Raw genomic sequence first — 20,642 nt, forward strand, 5'->3', positions numbered from 1 at the left:
AAACATTTTATGTGTTCTTTAAAAAATAAAAGCTTTTAATTTATAAAATAGTTTTAGCTTCCTCTCAATCTTATAACTATTCCTGAATGTGGTGTTATTTTCTTTTTCAGACAATTGTTGATGTCCTTCGACAATGTTCAAAGGTGAGCAAACTTGAAGATTTATTTTAAAAAGTAAACACTAAAAGAAAAAGAAATCTGATAAAATTTTAAAATCTCTAATCTAAAACGAGTGTGCAATGACAACTTTAAATAGCAAGGAACGGGTGTGCAAGCAGAACTTTAAATAGCAAGGAACTTTATTCATGACAGAAGAAATATCATGTCTGAGATGTTTAGCTGAAACAAAAAGGCATCCTCTAGCAGGACAATGAACAAGTATTTGTATGAATCCAACAATCTGTTTGTGTATCTGTTTCAGTTTTGTGATGCGCGTGTGTGCAATTGCCTGTCTTGGTAAAATAGTGGTGATTGTTGAGTGTGTTTATGATGTACAAACATGTGTGAATCTAATCATGCTAGTGAATTGAGTGAGATTTTATGACCGATCATCTCGAAATTTGCTTTATTCAATGTTCCATAGTTTTTTAGTCGAGAATCAATAATTTGGTTTTCCATTAATCAAACTTCTATTCTCATCTTGGTTGTTATTTTCACAAGGTTTCAGCCATATTTTTTTTTAGGTCCATCTGTTCAAACTTTGGAGTTTTTCTTGAACTCAGGAACTGTGGCATAATGGTTAAAGATGTTGATTTACAATCGGTTCTAATTGACGGTTTTCTGGATGTCAGTGGTTCAATCCTGACTACAGGTGATAATAATTAAAAATAAAATAAATATTTTCATCCAGTCATGAGTGATAGAACAAGAATAATAGTTTACCCTCAGGAATGAAATCAAGGTTTGTGTTTTAAATTACGTATGGTGCAGTGGTTAAAGATGTTGATTCATCAGTGATAGTCTTCTGAAGATTTGTTAGGATGGCAATTTTATAGATTCTGATGATGGACTATTCATGTCATTTCTGATAAGTAGGTTCTGCTTTCCAGTGAGTTTGAACCCAAGACTCAGAGGGATAGTCGTAACATTACTTGTCGATGCGGGAAATGTCGAATAATTAACGTTTGAAAGTCAATAAAATTAAATAGACAGGCGAGCTCCGTGGATAACTCTGAGATATTACAATTTATAGATGATATAAAAAGTTTTAAGAAGTTGTGAACCGAGCGAGCGCTTCTCTGAAAGAAGCCTTTTGTGGATATCAAGGAAAAGCATACATACATACATACATACATTTTCGCTTTAATATATATAGAAGGATTTAATTATGTTAAGTATTCGTCCAGTAATACCATAGAATCTGATTTTCATGAGAAGACCATCGTGCCATACTCTGTCAAAAGCCTTAGATGTATTTAGAGCTACTGTGCCCCCCCCCCACCGTGTTATTCAGTACATGGTATATATGTTCAGAGATTACAGTTAGGATATCTGCAGTAGAACGGGTTTGCCTATGGATTTAAGCAAACCCGTTCTACTGCAGATATTGATGGTGAAACAGAAGTTTAGCAATTGTAAGGTGGTGGATTACAGCTTGATTAATTATGGACTCAAATATTTTGGCAAAAAAAAGGGAGGAGGCTAATGGAATGATAATTTAATGGGTCAGTTCTTTCGCCAGAATTCTTGTAAACTAGTACCACAGAAGCATTTCTCCAACAGTCAGGGAAGCAAGATTCATTAAGGCATTTGTTGAAAAGTTTGGAGAGAACTGGAGCAACCTCAACAAAGCATTTTTTAATGGTACAGCCAGAATGAGATCAGGTCCACAGGTTTTTTAGGTGTCTAGGTTTTTTGATATGTACTTAAGAAGGGGTGATTTTCAGATCCTCTAGTGTGGTTTCTGTCCGCAAAGGAAAATTGGGGAGGGAGTTGTTTGCTGGGTCTATATAGAGTTTGAGGCAAACTGACAGGCTAGGATGTTAGCTTTCTCAGTTGCCATGCAAACAACCTCATGATTGTTGGATAGTGGGGGAATTGTTGATTGCCCATTATTTACTACACTGTTATAGATTTTCCAGAAATCACGAGTTTCTAATTTCTACACTTCAATGCGTTTTCTGGTGGTTTTGGTATATTCTCTCTTAGCTATTGCTACTTCTTTCTTATAATTATTTCTAGATTCTGTAAACTTTTGTCTGTTTGTACTGGAAGTATGCCGGATAAATCTGCGGGATGCATGTTGCCTTTGAGTAATGGCAGCTGTGCAAGTAGAAGCAAAACATTTGGAAGAGTGGGGTTTGCTATAGAACTTCCATGTGGGAACATGTGCTTCAATTGCCGCTTTGAACCATACAGTGGTCTCATTTGCGCACTGTTCCGCAGGAAGAGAAAAGATATTTCTCCATGTGGCATCTCTGATGACATTCCAGTCAGCCTTATTGTACCTATTTACAATGCCTCTCCACGGGACAGTTAGACACTAGGGTCGTTTTTTAACATGGAGAAAAGGTACAAAAATAAAAAATTGTCTCAGTCGTGAAGGACTGCTCCTCCACCGAAAGAGAACAAGAAATGGAAGTGCAGTTGTAGTACCTTGTCGTTTTGAGCAATGGCTCTTTAACTTGGGTTTGAGAGTTTAGAATGATGTCTATCATTCTAACAGCATGATCAGCATTCCTAAGTGGGCAATGGGCATTTGTTACACAATCTTCAGAAGTTGTTGTCAGAAATAGATCCAGAATTATAGTTTCCTGGTCCTAACAATCTGAAAATTGTTGAGAACATCATGATCTGTGTCAAGGAATGGGATATAGAAAAGTTATGGATGATGCTACCAGCTTTGTCTGTGTAGTTAGAGAATCCAAGCTAATTACTGTGATGGACATTAAAGTCTCCAAATCCATGTATTTGGGTGCTACATCTATGCTGTCAGAGACATGGTTGATTAGAGTACGGTCCTAGGTTGAGGGAGAGTGATAAAGAAAATATAAGTACTTAACGCTATGTTGTAACAGTAGTCAAAAGCACATGACGGCCTGGTCATCTGATTCATGTTTAGATTCTCTAGTCATGGGGGAAGGTGTTACGAATATAGACTCCAAGTCCGTGCATGTGTCTGTCAGATAATCAGACATGTTTTTTTTCCTTACAAAGGAGTCACCACTTATCAAAGCCCTGAAGCCACTCAAGGATAAGAGTTAATGAATGTACAGTAGTCAAGGAATATGTCGTAGTCATCGTTAGTAGTGGAAATTTCGTAAATTGGATTACTTAAGAGGATGGTTCATCAAGAACTTGTTCATTTTGGACTTAAAGACAACTATATTATAGTCAGTTGGAAAGCAGGAAAATGGAACAGAGTTCCACAGGCGTGCAGTTCTAAGAATGAAGCTTTGTTCATGGAATCTATGTTTAGGTTTTTGCCACAGATAAAGAGTGGGGGGGGGAATTATTGATAGTAGTTTCAGATAAACGAGTCAGGCCAGGAGGGACCATAGATTGGAGCTCAGACAAGCGTTTGTCATGAAAATAACGATAAAGCAGAGACAGGTTCGAAGCGCTAAGATATCTGGGGAGTTTGCTAGAAATGATTCTACATCATCTAAGTTAGTTCTGAGTTCATGGATATTTATAAATGCGAGCCTCAAGGGAGGGGTGAATAGGTGTTATTTCGTAGTTTCAGTTTAGGGTGAGAGATGCTAGACAAAGCAGATGAGCATAACTACCATCAGCCGATTCATCATCCACAGGAATGTGGCCTCAGAAATGCCCAACAGAGATGAGTGCAGGGTCCCTATCCATGCATGGCACTACAAACATCCCGATATTATACAACTGATGATAGAGTAGGTGCTCTAAGTGCTACCAAAGAGTTAGGGCTTCTGTACTGTCAGTCAGAATACAGCAGCCAGATAAACTGTCAAACTAGTACCCTCAAACCTGTCAGACAAAAGTGGTCTAGTCCAATCATGTTAGCATACATGGTAAACAAGCACCCGCAAAATGTCCAGGTTTAAGGGAAGGGAATGAGGCGGATGTTGCCCTAGTCAGGAAACGAGGCTAGTCACTGGGCATCTCTAATGAGTACCTGTGATCACACTTCTGCTCCTGGCAAAGGAGGAGTATAGAAGCCGGGTGATAGGCAAAGCCTATCTATTCCTTAAGTAGTTGAGGTTTGCAAACCAATGATTTGCTCAAGGGAGGTTGTCGACCTGAACTGAGGAGGCCTCCCTCACCCGTTTAGTGTCAAGACGAAAAACTAAGTTTAGCATTCCATGTTAATCATGGGTGGTACTGGTGCAATGAACAAAAACAAAAGCAACCAACATGTTTATTTACTAAAAAGTTCTCCAAGAAAGTGATAATAGCAAAAGGATAGTTACATCAGACATAATCCAAATCTTACAAACTGAGCAGCAAAAAAGGTTAGTGAAATTTGTGAATCTTTTTTAGTAGCCATAATGAAGGGTGAAGAAAACTGAAATGAAAAAGACATTGAATTAGAAATGTAATCAAAATCCTGTTAAAACACAAGAAAAGCAAAGGCTTTATAGGTCACTGGTGAAGCTACAGCTCACCAAAGGTAGGGGAGAGCTGGGAAAAATGAAATGCTTAATTTCAAGAATAAAACAATCAGGAGGTCTCCACAAGCATGAAAATCTCGTAGTATTCTAAACATAATATTGAAATTTTATCAAAGTTTTGTGTTCCATATGTTTTATCAAGCAAATTTAAGTACTGTTGGCTAGCTGAATGAACTGATGTTGTGGACCGGATTTGGCTCGCAGGCCATAGTTTCGTGACCCCTGCTTCTAGATGATGATAACTAAGAATGGCAAGCAAATTAACACTTTTACCCGGTCACAGCTGACAGAATGCAAATAATTACACCAGTAGATTAAATAAAGGGTTCAGTTTGAAATATGGTATAGGTTCCTAAGTTTGAAAAGATGCACCTGAAAAAACTTGAATTGGCTGAAACGTGAAAATCCAAATCAAAATGAAATAATGCATATTGCTTTTAAAAATAACCATTGAGAAAAAGGTGGGTTTTACTTGTGGAAAAAAAATCCCAGCTCCGTTTGGTTAAGAAATATTTGAATAAAATATTTAAATTTTCAACAAATCTTTGTAGGAAAAACTTTCACTGAATTGAATGTTAAATAAAAAGACGTTTTTTTTTTTTTTTTTTTTTTTTTTTAAGAATTCAAAATTCATAATTCTTCCTAATTTTGAATGATGAATTTGAAAAGATGTTTCCTTAAAATATTTTTTATTTAATGATTTGTTGTCGTTCAACTTTTTCAGGCCTGCGTGGTGAAAAGGGAATTTAAAAAAGCTGATCAATTGATAAAAAGTGCTGTCCACTATGCACGGTAAATCATACCCATTACCAATTTTTTTTTCTTTAATTTCTTCAAAATTTGTATCTTGTGTCACATTAACCTTTCCTATAAATACTAAAATAAAAAAATATATATACCTAATATATCATTTTATAAGTATACTAGCAGTAAGATTGGATGTTGCTCAGGATTGAGAATCACTATTATAATTTTTTTCCCTATGCCCATAACACCAAATTACTTTCTTTGATTTTTACCTCCCCCTTCCTCCCATTTCACCCTCAGTAAAAAAAAACTAAGAATTGATGTCTTATACATTTGGTTTGAATTTCATTAAAATCAAATATATGTATTTGAAGTTTTAAAACTGTTCAGTCCCCATGGGTCATTGGGAGGGGGGTGCACGTAGAAAATAACAAAGATTCAAGACCACTTCCATTGTCTTCCAGAAATTTTTACACATATGCTATATAATTCATAATAGAATATATTTGAAGTTTTAAGGAGGTTATGATTTCATAAGCCACTTACAGGTGCACTTAGAGATTTGTGAACATGTTCATTGTCTGCCCCAGTAAATTTTATATTAGAATACGCCTTTTAGATTTTTTGTAGATTCTCTAATCTAATCTTTCTGTGTGGAAACAGATGCATACACACATAAATATTGTTATATATAAAGATTATAATGATATTATTAACTATTGCATGTATATAAAAAAAAAATAAAAAAATTAGAAATGTATATTACAGAATATTAATGAGACACTCTTTAATAATAAATATGCAAATAAGGAATATCTCTAGTGGTTTGTGAGCATTTGAAGATTACTATACATCCAGTATTTAAAAACATTTTGTTGTATCATAGAAGTATTAATCATCTGTTTTGATGTTAATATACTTAGGAAAGATGGAAAAAGCTTTTTACATTTATTTATATATTACATACAGATTAACATGATAATTTGCGTTTAAGGGAGGTGAAGGCAAAAAATATTTTCTTGAATTTTATAATTCATTCTAATGCTGTCATCAGCTATCTTTTGGCTGAACTTCTTTCACACGCACACGCACACACACACAAGACAAAAGATGGAAAAGAACAAACAACATAAAAGACAAAATCACATCCAAAACTATTGATAAACTGATAATAATCTAATAAAGGTTAAGTTAATTGAATTTAAAGAAAAAAGTAACTGGTTTTATCTTTCAGTTTTTATTTTTGTTCTTTTGATAGAAATATTATGTTACTTAGTTGAAAGTTCAGTTTTTTCCTGCTTCAATAACATTATATAACGTCTAAAAATCAAGGTTAATGATATATGCTTGGATTTCCTAAGCATGTGGACAAAAGTGCACCGTTTTGCTTTTGTTGCATACATTGCTCTTCGGAGCAAAGTATGCAACAAAAATTTACAGAAACAGTTGGTAAAAATAATTAACAGATTTTTCATAGAATTTTAAAAAACCTTAGGACCAACAAAACTGCTAAAATGTCTGTAACACAACGCCAATCTGTTAGGAGGTCATGTGATCTTCAAGTAACATAAATCATTAGTATCAACAGAAAAAAAACGATGCTTTCAAACACTATTTTTATTTTATCTTTTCAGAGAAAATTTTGGGAAACGTCACCCAAAATATGCAGATACGTTACAGGATTATGGTTTTTATTTGTTAAACGTTGATTCAGTTGCAGCATCCGTAAAGGTCTATCAGGTAAATGTTCGTTCTATCACTATTTGTCTATAGCCTATTTCTTTCTCTCTCTCTCTCTCTCTCTCTCTATATATATATATATATATATATATACATACAGGGTGACCCCCCCCCCCCCAAATAAAACTGGCCCCAACTCTAATTAGGCCCCGTTTCTGGAATGAAACTTTGGTCATAACTAGTTTATTATATTCAAAACATCACATCAAAATACTAGGGTCTTTGGCCTTTTTTTTCTCCGTTGACTGTAAAATGATCAGAAAAACAATTGAATGTCCTGTTTTTTTTGGGTTTTTTTTGTCACCCTGTGTGTGTATATGTATATATATATATATATATATATATATATATATATATATATAACCACTTTCAATCTCTGGTGCTACCAGATCAGGCTGCCCTGAGACGAAATGCACCTACATTGACGTTTTTTTTGTTTTCTGATCTTTTTTTGTAAAACTTAATTATGTTCTGCAAAACCAAAAACAAAAACAACAGCCTATCTCCCTCCCCTTTTTATTTTATTTTAGAATGGCGGTCGGAGAGGCCCGATCCGCCAGTCACGCCAAGCCCCACCATATATTGCCCATTCCAAAAACTCACTACTAACACAACACATTTTTTTTTTTTTTTTTTTTTTTTTTTTTTTTTTTTTTTTTTTTTTTTTTTTTTTTATTACATTTTCACCCCAAACAAGGCACATTGCCACTTTGGTGTAGGGGACTACTATCAGGGGAAACATCTACTGGGGTACTATGTAGGGATTAGGGCAGCGAGATGTTGGTTCACGTTGCACTTGAACTTATGCATGTCAGTACAGTTGGGGAAGCAGTGACCCAGAATGGAATTCCAAAGTCTAGCAGTTCTGGGGAAGAAACTACTGGAGTAGAAGGATCTTTTACATCTAGGGATCTCTACAGTGTGGGGGTGGGATTTTGCAGCTTGTCGGGTCTGTCAAGGGTGTTCACGTCGTGGGGGCACAAGTGCTTGCAGTTCTTCAGAGCATTCACCATTATAATACTTGTAGAACAGGCAGAGGGATGCAAAGTTTCGATGATGGGACAGAGGCTGAAGTTTTGATGCCAGTTTAGGGCCTATCAGATTTGCGACTCTCTTTTGAACCCTGTCAAGGAGCGAGAGACTAGTAGCCGATGCACTGGCCCAAATATGACAGCAATACTCCATACATGGGCGAATAGTGGCCTTATAGAGGTACAGGATACTTTCGGGTGTTAAAAGTTTTCTAGTACGGTAGAGAGAGCCCACCTTCCTTGCAGCGGCCCTGGCAATGCCCTCGATGTAACTGTTCCAACTCATGTTTCCAGTGAACGTTAGGCCAAGGAGCTTGAGAGACGTACTCTCAGATAAAGAGTCGTTGGCCATTGCTATAGGTGGTAGAGAAGGTTTCTTGTAATTATTGAATGAAACCAGTTTTGTCTTGGTGGCATTGAACGTTACCATCCATTTTTGTCCCCATTCCACTACTGATTGGAGGTCATCCTCTAGTGTTTCTGCCATTACTTTAGATATATGTTCGTTTGTTTTCCTGTCGTGCCTGCTATAGAGTGTGGTGTCATCAGCATATATCCCCATCTCAGAGGCAATCTTGTCGGGGGAGGTCATTTATGAATATCAGGAACAGCAGAGGTCCCAGGATAGATCCTTGGGGCACTCCCGCATTTATATCATATTGTTTAGATGTACGACCGTCGAGGACAACCTGGATTTTTCTCTTTTCTAAGAAGGATTTAATTACATTAAGTATTCTACCAGTGATACCGTAAGATCTAATCTTCCTGAGGAGACCCTCATGCCATACCCTGTCAAAAGCCTTAGATATATCTAGAGCTACCGCTCTTCCCTCTCCCGCTTTGTCCAGTGAATGGTATATGCGTTCAGAGATTACAGTGAGGATGTCTGCCGTGGAACGGGCTTGTCTAAATCCATATTGACGGTCGGTCAGAAGTTTAGCATCTGTAAGGTGCTGGACTAGAGCATGGTTAATTAAGGTCTCAAATATTTTGGCAAAAAGTGGGAGGAGGCTAATAGGGCGATAATTTAATGGGTCAGTTCTTTCGCCAGAATTCTTGAATACTGGTACTACAGAAGCAGTTTTCCAACAGCTCGGAAAGCAAGATTCATTAAGGCATTTGTTGTAGAGTTTGGAGAGAACTGGAGCTACTTCGGCTGAGCACTTTTTTAATAGCACAGCTGGGATGAGGTCGGGTCCACATGCTTTGGAAGTGTCAAGGTTTTTTATGATAGCATGCACCTGAGCAGGGGTGATTTTCAGGTCGTCTAGCGTGGCGTCTGTCCGCATAGGAAATTGAGGTAGGGGGTGGTTTAGAGGGTCCAGTGTGGAGTTTTAGGCAAACCGACTGGCAAGCATATTAGCCTTGTCGGTTGCTGAGCAAAGAACCTCGTGATTGTTGGTTAGTGGGGGAATTGTTGATTGCCCATTATTTACTACACTGTTGTAGATTTTCCAGAAGTCACGAGTTCCTAGTTTTTGTGCTTCGATGCGTTTTTTCGTGGTTTCCGTAAATTCCCTCTTAGCTGTCGCTATTTCTTTCTTAACGTTACTTCTAGCTTCTATGTACTTCTGTCTGTTTGAACTGGACTTATGTCGATTAAACCTGCGGAATGCATGCTGCCTTTGAGCAATGGCAGTTGCGCAAGTCGAAGTAAACCATTGGGGAGAGTGGGGCTTGCTATAAAATTTCCGCATGGGAACATGCGCTTCTCCCACAAATAATAACCCTACTCCCTAATATATGATGGAAAACGGTGGCTGAGGGTCAATCAATTAGGTGTGAATATCGATGACGAGGCTGTAAACCCCTCAGGATTGCTACAGATCCCATAGCAATATCAAGAGAGAACAGATAATCATTATGATACCACCAAAGTCGGTTATATCATCATTGTATCCCTGTGGAGGCTGGGCGAATGGGTTTCCCTTCAGGCTCTTCCCAAGTAGGACTCCGAGGTGGGTGGGGAACAAAGATGACGAAAAAAGAAAACAAAATATATGGCTTATTCCTCCCGAAAACCACCCAACCACCCAAAGAGAACCCACTCTGATGTCTCTGACATCAGTAGCTCTGAGGAAGAGACGATAAAATCAAGGAAGTCAAGTTGAACGTTTTCACAGAACGATCCATGATGTATTAGCTAAGAAAATGGGGAACAATAAACAGTCGTGGGACATATATATGAATCAGATGCTAGCGGCTGTTAGGTTCCATGTGAGCGAAACGACAAAATTCTCACCATATTACTTGCTCTATAATAGAGATGTGATTCTGCCTTTAGACAATATATTGAGAGAGAGAGTCTTAGAAGGAGTCTTATTACAGTGAGGGATGTTGAAAGACTCAGAGAGAGAGATTTTTGTTGTAAGAGACTTAGAGAGATTGTTCCTGTTATGAGAGGTTCTTATATATGAAAATGTTCATTCCTTGTTGTGTAGAATGGAAGAGAAGGAGAAAAAGCTCTTTGAGTGAAGGGATAGTGTTCAGACAGTTCGGACATGATGATGTTGAGACGTGTATGTAAAGACATATAACACAAATATATAATACAATTCCACTTTACCTTTCTGTAAGAATCATAAGACACAAGACGAGCTTTACAAAAAACACTTGATGGTTTATTTCGTCACACGGCCGTGATTCCATCATCAAGAATTCAAAGTTTCACATTTTTTTCTTGAAGTGACGTCTCGCTCCTAGACGACTGAATCTCTCTGAGTTTTCTCACTGACTGTTTTCTCTAAAGTTTTTCTCTATTCCTAGAACTTTCTATTTTCCGTGACGTCATACACGTTAAAACATGTGCCTTCTTTCACGTGTCCTAGACATACGTGTCCAAAACTTTTCCTATTTCTCAGTAACCTATTTATCCAATATGTTAAAAACATTATCTTATAAGCTGCATTCTTTCAATTTAAAATTTCATAACAAACTTGATAGTTAACATTCTTTCCTTGAAATATTTATCTATATTCTAAATAAATGTTTGTTTTACATTTTTAAATTCTCACACGTAATCTATTTCTAAACCCAGATTACGAGGTTCGAATTTCGCCTATGCTATTTCATTTTCATTTTAAACTAAATTCTCCATTTTTATACTTACATGAAAAGGGGACAGCCCTTATCATGTAACAGTAATAGAATCAATGGAGGAAACTCGTTTGAGCAAACTATCACCTTTTAAAATTGAAAAAACTCTTAAAACTCTAAAACCAAAGTCTATTAAAAAACAATTTAACGGCAGCCTGCTAATAGAAACCCATAACGAAGAACAAACTAAAGAAATATTGAAACTAAAATTATTTGAAAACATCAAAGTCAAATGCTACAGACATCCAACCCTAAATACCTGCAAAGGAGTAGTGAAAAGCCACGAACTTGCACTTCGTCCCTTGGAGGAAATCAAGACAAACTTGCAGAAACAGAATGTGTTAGATGTTCGTAGAGTTCAAATAAAAAAAAACAGTGAGAAAATCGATACCAATACATATATTCTAACTTTTGATTCCCTCACCATACCCAAAGAAGTGAAAGTTGGATATATGAAAATAAATGTAGAAATTTATATTTCAAACCCCTCCAATGCTTCAAGTGCCAGAAGTTTGGACACCATCAAGATCAGTGCACACGATTACCAGTGTGTGGAAGATGTGGAGAAAGCGGCCCACACATTGACTGCAGAAAAGATTTCAAGTGTGCCAACTGCGTTGGAAACCATGGCGCTGGCTCTAGATATTGTGAAATATGGAAAAGAGAAAAAGTAGTGACCAAACTAAAACATATAAAGAATATATCCTACCCAGAGGCCAGGAAAATCATTGAAACTAAAACATATGCAGATGCAACTAAAAAAACTACTCCAATCAACAATCAAAATGGTCATATACATGTAACCGATACAACTGACAAGAAAATTGATGTCCTAAGCAAACTAATAAAGGAAATGAAAGAACTATTAGAAGAAATGAGGAAAATGAATAGTGTAATGTCTGCAACCAATCCAAGGATAATATTAAGTAAAGACACTACTGAACCATAAAAAGAAACAAAACCACAAACCATTTCTACAAAAACAACCGAACAACCATCAAACACATCACAAGCCAGAAAAGAATGAAAAATCCCCCCAGACAAAAAAACAAAAAACAAACAAAAACAGGAAAAGAAAGATCCCGATCTATATCTCAAACAGGGACTCCAACAGAAAATAGATTTGAGGGATTGGAGACGATGGAAGTTGAACACAATTCCAAATGATGAACAAAATATTACAATGGAATATCAGAGGGATAAAAGCAAACCAAAATGAACTCACATTATTAATAACAAATATGAGCCCAGCACTTGTCTGTCTACAGGAGACCTTTCTGAAAGAAAATACCATCAACATAAAACACTACACATCTTACAACTACATAAAGATACGGACAGAGCTTCTGGAGGCACATCAATACTCGTGAAGAATGAAGTCCCTCAAAGACAAATAAATATAAACACAACCTTGCAAGCAATTGCAGTTTCAGTGACTCTACATAGAACTATAACACTTTGCTCAATCTACATCCCTCCAAAAGATACAATCAACGAAACTGAGATAACTCAGTTAATAAAACAACTCCCTAAACCCTTTTTTCTACTAGGAGATCTCAACAGTCACAATGTAATATGGGGAAGTAAAGAAACAAATAAAAAAGGAAAAGAAATAGAAAACATAATAAATAAAAATAATCTATGCCTCCTTAATAATCAAAACTACACCTATATGTACCCAGCAACAGGTACTTTCACCGCCATTGACCTTACCTTATGTGATCCTTCCATATATATGGACTATGATTGGAAAGTACACAATGACACCTGTGGGAGTGATCATTTCCCAATCATCCTGGAAAGTCTAAGTACTAGTACTGAACAAAAAACACCCAAATGGAACCTACATAAAGCGGATTGGGAAGACTTCCAGGAACAGTGCAAAAACCAATTAATTATCGAAAAGAAAGATGAAAATGACCATTTGAACTACTTCATTAAAACACTCACAAACATAGCAAATAATACCATACCGAAAACAACCAAAACCAACAATCACAACAAACCTTGGTTCGCAAAAGAATGCAGAAAAGCCATCAGAGCTCGACGAGCTGCCTTGAGAAAATTCAAAAAGTACCCAACAAGCGAAAATCTGGATTTCTTAAAAAACAACAGAGCAAAAGCCAGACAAATCATAAAGGAATCCAAAAGAACAACTTGGAGAAATTATATATCCAAAATTAATGTGAATACCAAGGCGAAAACAGTTTGGAACATGATGAGGAAAATAGAAGGAAAGTGTAGTAGTACGCCAATATCCCACATCTCTAAAGGCAACAAAATATACACCGATCAAAAAGACATTTCCAATAACCTGGCAGATAATTTATCAAAAATTTCATCATGTGACAGACAAACAGAGAAATTCAAAAAGATAGAGAAAAGGAAGAGAAGAAGAAAATTCTATTTAAATCACAAAATACTGAAAAATACAACCAACCTCTTACCTTGCCTGAATTAAAAGAATCGCTAACCAAATCCCATGACACAGCTACAAGGCCCGATGAAATTCCATATGAAATCCTCAAAAAACTTCCAGAAACCTCAATGAAATACCTACTTGAAATTTTCAATATTATATGGTCCAGTGGAAACGTACCTGAGACCTGGAAAGAGGCCATAATAATACCAATCTCCAAATCTGAAAACTCAAATATCCAATCCCAATCAAGTAACATCTCAGATCCATTGAATTTCAGAACAATAGCTCTAACAAGCTGCATTTGTAAGACCATGGAAAGGATTATAAACAAAAGACTAATCTGGTTCCTGGAAACAGAGAATCTTATTACAGAATTTCAAACAGGATTCAGGAAAAACCGAAGTTCAATAGACCACATAGTCAGACTTGAAACCTTCATCAGAGAAGCCTTTGTAAGGAAGGAACATTTAACAGCAGTGTTTTTTGACATGGAAAAAGCCTACGATACTGTGTGGAAGTACGGTGTTACAAGGGATCTGAAGGCGCTTGGACTAAAAGGCAGAATGCCAATTTTTATTGAAAAATTTTAAAAAAATAGACGGTTCAGAATAAAGGTTGGCACAGCTCTCTCGGACTTGAAGGAACAAGAGAATGGAGTACCTCAAGGGAGTATACTGTCAGTGACCCTGTTCAGTATCCGAATTAACAATATTGTAAAAACCTTAACGCTGGGGTAGATTGCTCCCTATATGTGGATGACTTCCTAATATGCTGTAGATCTAGATATATATCTATAATAGAAAGGAAGCTTCAATTGTGCTTAAACAAAGTAATGAGATGGACGGAAGAGAATGGATTTAGATTCTCCAAAAGAAAAACGAAATGCATGCATTTCTACAAACTAAAAAACATGCATAATGATCCTGTCCTAACCATGGAAGGAACGCCCATACCCGTTACTGACCAGTACAAATTCTTAGGGATTTTATTTGACAAAAAGTTAACATTCATCCCACACATAAACTATCTGAAAAAAAAAAATGTAACAAAGCTGTAAATCTTTTGAGAGTGGTAGCACATACCGATTGGGGTGCAGACAGAGAAACACACCTTAAACTTTACAGAGCACTAGTCCGCTCAAAGCTAGACTACGGTTGTTTCATATATGGATCAACCCGAACATCATATATAAAAAGCCTAGACCCTATTCACCATACTGGCCTAAGATTGGCCCTAGGAGCATACAGAACCTCCCCCGTGAACAGTCTATACACGGAAGCACATGAACCCCCACTAGATCTAAGGCGAGAAAAGTTAGCCCTTCAATATTTATTCAAACTGAAGTCTTGCCCAAACAACCCTGCATACCAATATACCTTCTATCCTAAATATGAAGAACTCTTCAACATGAGAAGAAAAACTATCAAAACGTTCGGGCTCCGAATGAAGGAAAGCATTGAAGAATCGAAAATTCCAATCTCCAGCATTTACAACTTCATACTGCCTAAAACACCCCCATGGACCATGAAACAAGTAGAAATAAAACTGAACCTAAACAAAAAGTCCAAATCTACCACAAACCCTATTGAATACCACGAAGAACTTCAACATTTAAAATTACGATATTCAGACTACACCTTTATCTACACAGATGGGTCTAAAAGCAACAATCACACTGGATGTGCAGCAACGTACCATAAAACCACAATGAAGAGAAATCTTCAAAATGAAGCATCTATATTCACTGCAGAGACTATAGCTATCGATCTAGCACTCAACATAATTTCAGAGGAAACCACCAAAAACTTCATCATTCTCACAGATTCTCTATCAGTCCTATTATCTATACAAAATCAAAAACAAGAAAATCCACTAACAATAAAATCAATAGAAAAAATCAATATCCTTTCAACTACTAAAAACATTATTTTTGTCTGGATCCCCAGCCATGTGGGGATCAAAGGCAATGACAGGGCAGATACAGCTGCAAAAAGATCTTCTCACCTTCCAACTGACAATTTTAAGATTCCACATACTGATCTTAGACCCCAGATAAAAGCATACATACAGGAAAAATGGCAACTGCGGTGGAGTCAGCAAGAGGGCAGCAAATTATACTCAATCAAACCTGAACTTAAGGAACGATGTCCGGACATCAAGAGATCACGCCGAGAAGATGTGCGACTGACTCGGCTGCGCATAGGACACACCAACTTTACTCATTCTTATATAAAATGGAGAATCGGCGCCAGAGTGCATCCCATGCCAGGAGACACTCACAGTAAAACATATCCTAGTTGGGTGTGATGACCTCGCCCCAACTAGAAAATTATATTATACAGAAAGCAATATGGAGGACCTTTTTGAAAAGGTCAACTCAACAAATATTCTAGCATACCTAAGGAAAGTAAATTTATATAAGAAAATTTAAGGAAATTTAAAGGCACCCACATCCATGTATAAATACAACATTTAATTTCTTAGTTCAATTTTATAAAAAAAGGAAGGAAAGGCTGAAAAAGCCCCCCCCCCCCAATAAAAAAATAGTTTTAAAAAAAAAAAGGACTTCGGCATTAAATGACCACATAGGTTGATATGCCGTAAAACCAATCAATCAATCAAACGCTTTCAATCTCTTTCTCTTTTATGTATGTTGCTATCTATCCTGATCTAAGCAGCAGCCAGTACAAATATAAATGCTTAACATTACAATAGGTATAGCCAACTACGGTGAATAAATTAATTTTTAAAAATAAATCAAAAACAATTTTTTTCATAATATGAACCAATGTTACACAAAAAGAAACTGGTGAATCAAACATTGTGAACAATACATTGATTTTGTAAGAAGAAATTTTATTAACTCTAAAGATTTAACAAACTTTACTTTATATATTAGATAAATAACTTCCTCTTCCTTCAATTTATTTTGCTACTCTTTTTCCTTATCCAGATGGCATTGGATATTCGTCAAGCTGTGTTTGGAGGGAACAATTTCCATGTGGCGATTGCTAATGAAGATCTTGCTTACGCATCGTATGTGCATGAATACAGCTCTGGAAATTTTAGAAATGCACAGTAAGAATTTCAAACCATTTTTTTTTTTTTTTAACTCTATTTCATTTCATCATTTTTATTTAAAATATATTTCTGATACTTTTCGATTGATTGAAAATATGAAGTAAAAACACAATTTCTTTCATTTCTTCTATTTGTAGGCATCATGCTGAAAAAGCCATCGAAATTTTATCTCGGATTTTGCCGAATGATCACTTACTTTTGTCTTCATCAAAACGAGTCAAAGGTAAATATATATATATTTTTTTTTTTATTTCTTTTTTTCTTTCTTGTTTTCAAAAAACTTAAATGCTAACATTTTTTTTATTTATAATCAGCTAATGTATATTTCCTAACTTCTGGCGTGGCTTCTACCAGAAATGGTGACAAGGCAAATCTGTTCCTTCACTTTTATTGTTATATTTCTATGGTGAAGCAATTTATTGAAATAAAATATAAAAAAAATGACATTATTGAAAAATATATCATAAAAATAACCCAGCTAGTTTCTATTTGCACTTCTAATAAAATTTTAAAAATAGAAGTTTTTATTGGTCCCCCGACAAAGGAGGATGGACCTGTAAATTCACCCTTGTCCGTTCACACTTTTCTCAGTAACTATGCTTTGGAATTTTAAAGAATTTTGCACAAAAATTAAACATGATATGAGTAAAAAAAAAGTGACAGGACGGATTTTCCAGGAAACCTCCAGTTGCCCCCCTAGAGATGCCTTTTGGGTTAAAATGGTTAAAATTGACACTTTTGTGCTTATTTAAAAAAAGTGATGCCTTGGATTTTTATAAAACTTTCTGAAAAGTTGTAACTAATTCATTTCTATATAATTGTTTGTTTATACTTCGTGATAACTCTTGGGTGTGCCCCAGGGGCTTTTTTAGAGCTAATAAAAACACTCCATTTTTGGGCCTTTTTTTTTTTTTTTTTTTTTTTTTTTTTCTTTAACTATATTTGTCCAAAATTTTCTGTTTCTGTCTATTTAGCAGTTTTACATGGTGCTGAACTCAATTTAAATATGTTAAGGCCTTGGGGACTTTTGGAGCTAAATGGTGGGGGTGGACAATTTTTTTTTTTTTTTTTTTTTTTTTTTTGCATGGTGCAGAATTCAAATTTATATATGTTAATGCCTAAAACTGCACCATTTGTTCATTTTACCAGGATTTTTACTTTTGGGGCTAAATGTGGGGAGTGGGGGCAAAATACTCAACTTAATTTTTTTTATGCCTGATTCACTGTGCACTCACAGGGGACCATGCATGCTTCACTTGTTTTATTTTAAATTTTATAAAACATGTTTATGAAATTATGAAAATGCATTTTTTTTTTTATAATTTAACAAATTTGAATTTTAATTTATATAATATATATTTATGAAAGTATAAAAAATAAAATTTGAATAAAAATAAAATTTCAAACATAAAAAAAAATGTATTCAATACATAATATCCCCAAAATAGTTTCAACGCCATCGGTAGGACATTAGAATACACAGACTGCCCCCCACCCCTTAACCAGAGGGTAAAAGTCCCTCAATGGGGCCACCTGTTTGCCGTGGGTGGCGACCTGTGATATCTTGGAACGGAATCCTAGTGGTTGAGGGTTGTAGAGAATAGAAATGAGTTAGTTCTCCTTCCCAACACATCACTTGGGTCCTTATGTTGGCTAGACGGGCGGTCGGAGAGGCACGCTCCAAGTAATCGGCTGGTCACGTCCAGCTCTAAATCTGGCAAACATAACAAGAAAATAGACTCACGCTCCCCACATTATACAATACAGATTTAGTAAGCAATGGCTCATGCGTCAATCAACTTGCTGAACAAATGGATCTAACACGACTAAGAAACTGATATTGGTACCCCAATTTATCGGAGAGGGACCTATGTTTTCAGTAGCATCTGTCTGTGTGTTCGTTATTCCAGACAATTTCCAGATAACCGTCCATTAGTCTTTCCTGAAATTTTGCCACAAATTGTATTTCATTAAATAGTTGTGCACGGTAAGAAAAAAATTTTAACGAAAATTCCCGTTGCGTCCTCAGGGGCTCAAAAGAAGTTAAAAATGCCCCAAAATGGGCAAAAATGACACATTTTGCCCCATAACTTTTGATCCATCCATTAGATTTTTCTGAAACTTGGCTCAAATGTGGAGCCCATTGTTCTTAATATAAATCCAGTATGGGTGACCCTGTCAAAATTCTGGTTCACGTCCCCAGGGACTTTTAGTACTAAAAAACGCCCTTTTTTGTAGCTCTTTTCATATTTCTCAATAAAAACTTGATATATGTGACTATGTAGTGATTTTTCACGGTGGTCATACATGTGTTAAGGCCTGAAACTGCACTATTATCCATTTACACTCGGATTCGGCATCTCCAGGGGATCAAAAAAGATAAAAAATAACACTTTCTTCCCCATAGTGTTTGATCCATCCATTAGATTTTCCTGAAACTTGGCCAAAATGTGGAAGCCATTGTTCTTAATATACATTCAGTATGGGTAACCCTGGCAAAATTCTGGTTCGCATCCCTATGGGACTTTTAGGGCTAAAAAAAACATGCCTTTTTGGAGCTCTTTTTTCATATTACTCAAAACTTGATATGTATGTCTATATAGTGGTTTTCCATGGTGCTGAATTCAAATATACATGTGTTAAGGCCTGAAACTGCACCGTTTGTCCATTTTCACTGGGATTCACAAATGCCCCAAAATTGCAAAAAATGACACTTTTTGCCCCATAACTTTTGCCTCATCCATTAGATTTTTCTGAAACTTGGCGAAAATGTAAAAGCAACTTTGGCCCTTCACACTTCTCACATTCATCATTTTTTCACTATTTTTTGTGGCACTATCCCACATGCAGTACCAGAGTGGGATCACGCACGCGCGGCTTGTCCTTACTAAAAAGAGGCTCTAAAACTTTTAATGAAAATGGACGAAATACAGGTGCACCAGTGAGAAGAGTATACTCTTCCTGTATCCCTGTTGTTGGGACAAATGGGTTTTCTCCCCCACACCTTCTATATAGGGCTCCAAGGTGGGTGGGGAGCACGAGAGATGAAAAATCAATAGACTTCCAATATGGCCTACAACAAGCCTTAAAAAAAAAAAAGAAACCTTATGAAATCGCTGACCTCACAAACTTAGACGCCGAAAACAAGAACAAAACTTTCCCTACATACATTGTTATCGAAGCAATTGAAGGAGAGCCAATTACTAAAATGTCTCCATTCAAAATAGAAAGAATCCTATCAGACATAAAACATTGAATACTAGCAAAGCCATGATCAGGAGTCCTGAACTATTATTGTGCCCCTTAGAAGAATTCAAAAACAATCTAAAAAACAAAAACGTCATTAACGTAAAAATAATTTTTTAAAAACAGTGAAACCATCAGCACAAATGCATACATCCTAACATTTGACACTCACCAAATCCCTAACAATGTAAAAATAGGATATGAAAAATAAATACTGAAGTTTACATCTCAAATCCACTCAGTGTCATAATTGCCAATGCTATGGACACCATAGAGACCCCCAATCTGCATGAGATGTGGAGATAATGAGATATACAATGTCAAAAAGAACCAAAATGCATTAACTGTCATCAAAACCATAATGTAAATTCAACGGAACACCAAAAATGGAAAAAATAAAAAAATTTCTTAAAATAAAATACACAAAGAATATAACTTTTCAAGAAGCCCATAATCCTTGCAGAAAACACAAAATATGTTGATATAACAAAAATAAACATACAGTCTACCTCTGAACTAAATAATGATACAACAAAAACAAATTCTTCCAACATCAAAATCGAAGTCTTCACAAAAGTGATCAATGAAATGAAAGAACTAGTGGAAGATTTAAAAAAAAAACTATGAAACAAATCATCACAGAAAGCAAAGACTATAAAACAAAGATTATAATCAAAACAGAACAAAGCTCCCA

The 20,642-nt window shown here is 36.0% G+C and overlaps 1 protein-coding gene across 1 annotated transcript in view; it reads left to right on the forward strand.

The window, feature by feature from the left end:
* Positions 1-20,642, forward strand: part of LOC145300498 (amyloid protein-binding protein 2-like) — a 70,329-nt gene that overhangs the window by 41,445 nt on the left and 8,242 nt on the right. The window contains exons 7-11 of the mRNA XM_080144489.1: positions 111-143; positions 5,310-5,377; positions 6,967-7,072; positions 16,575-16,699; positions 16,840-16,925. Of these exons, the coding sequence (XP_080000615.1) occupies positions 111-143; positions 5,310-5,377; positions 6,967-7,072; positions 16,575-16,699; positions 16,840-16,925 (418 nt within the window). The remainder of the gene's footprint in view (positions 1-110; positions 144-5,309; positions 5,378-6,966; positions 7,073-16,574; positions 16,700-16,839; positions 16,926-20,642) is intronic.

This window comes from Euprymna scolopes, chromosome 2 (genome assembly GCF_053919585.1).
Source record: "Euprymna scolopes isolate OS-2025 chromosome 2, ASM5391958v1, whole genome shotgun sequence".
NCBI lineage: Eukaryota > Metazoa > Mollusca > Cephalopoda > Sepiida > Sepiolidae > Euprymna > Euprymna scolopes.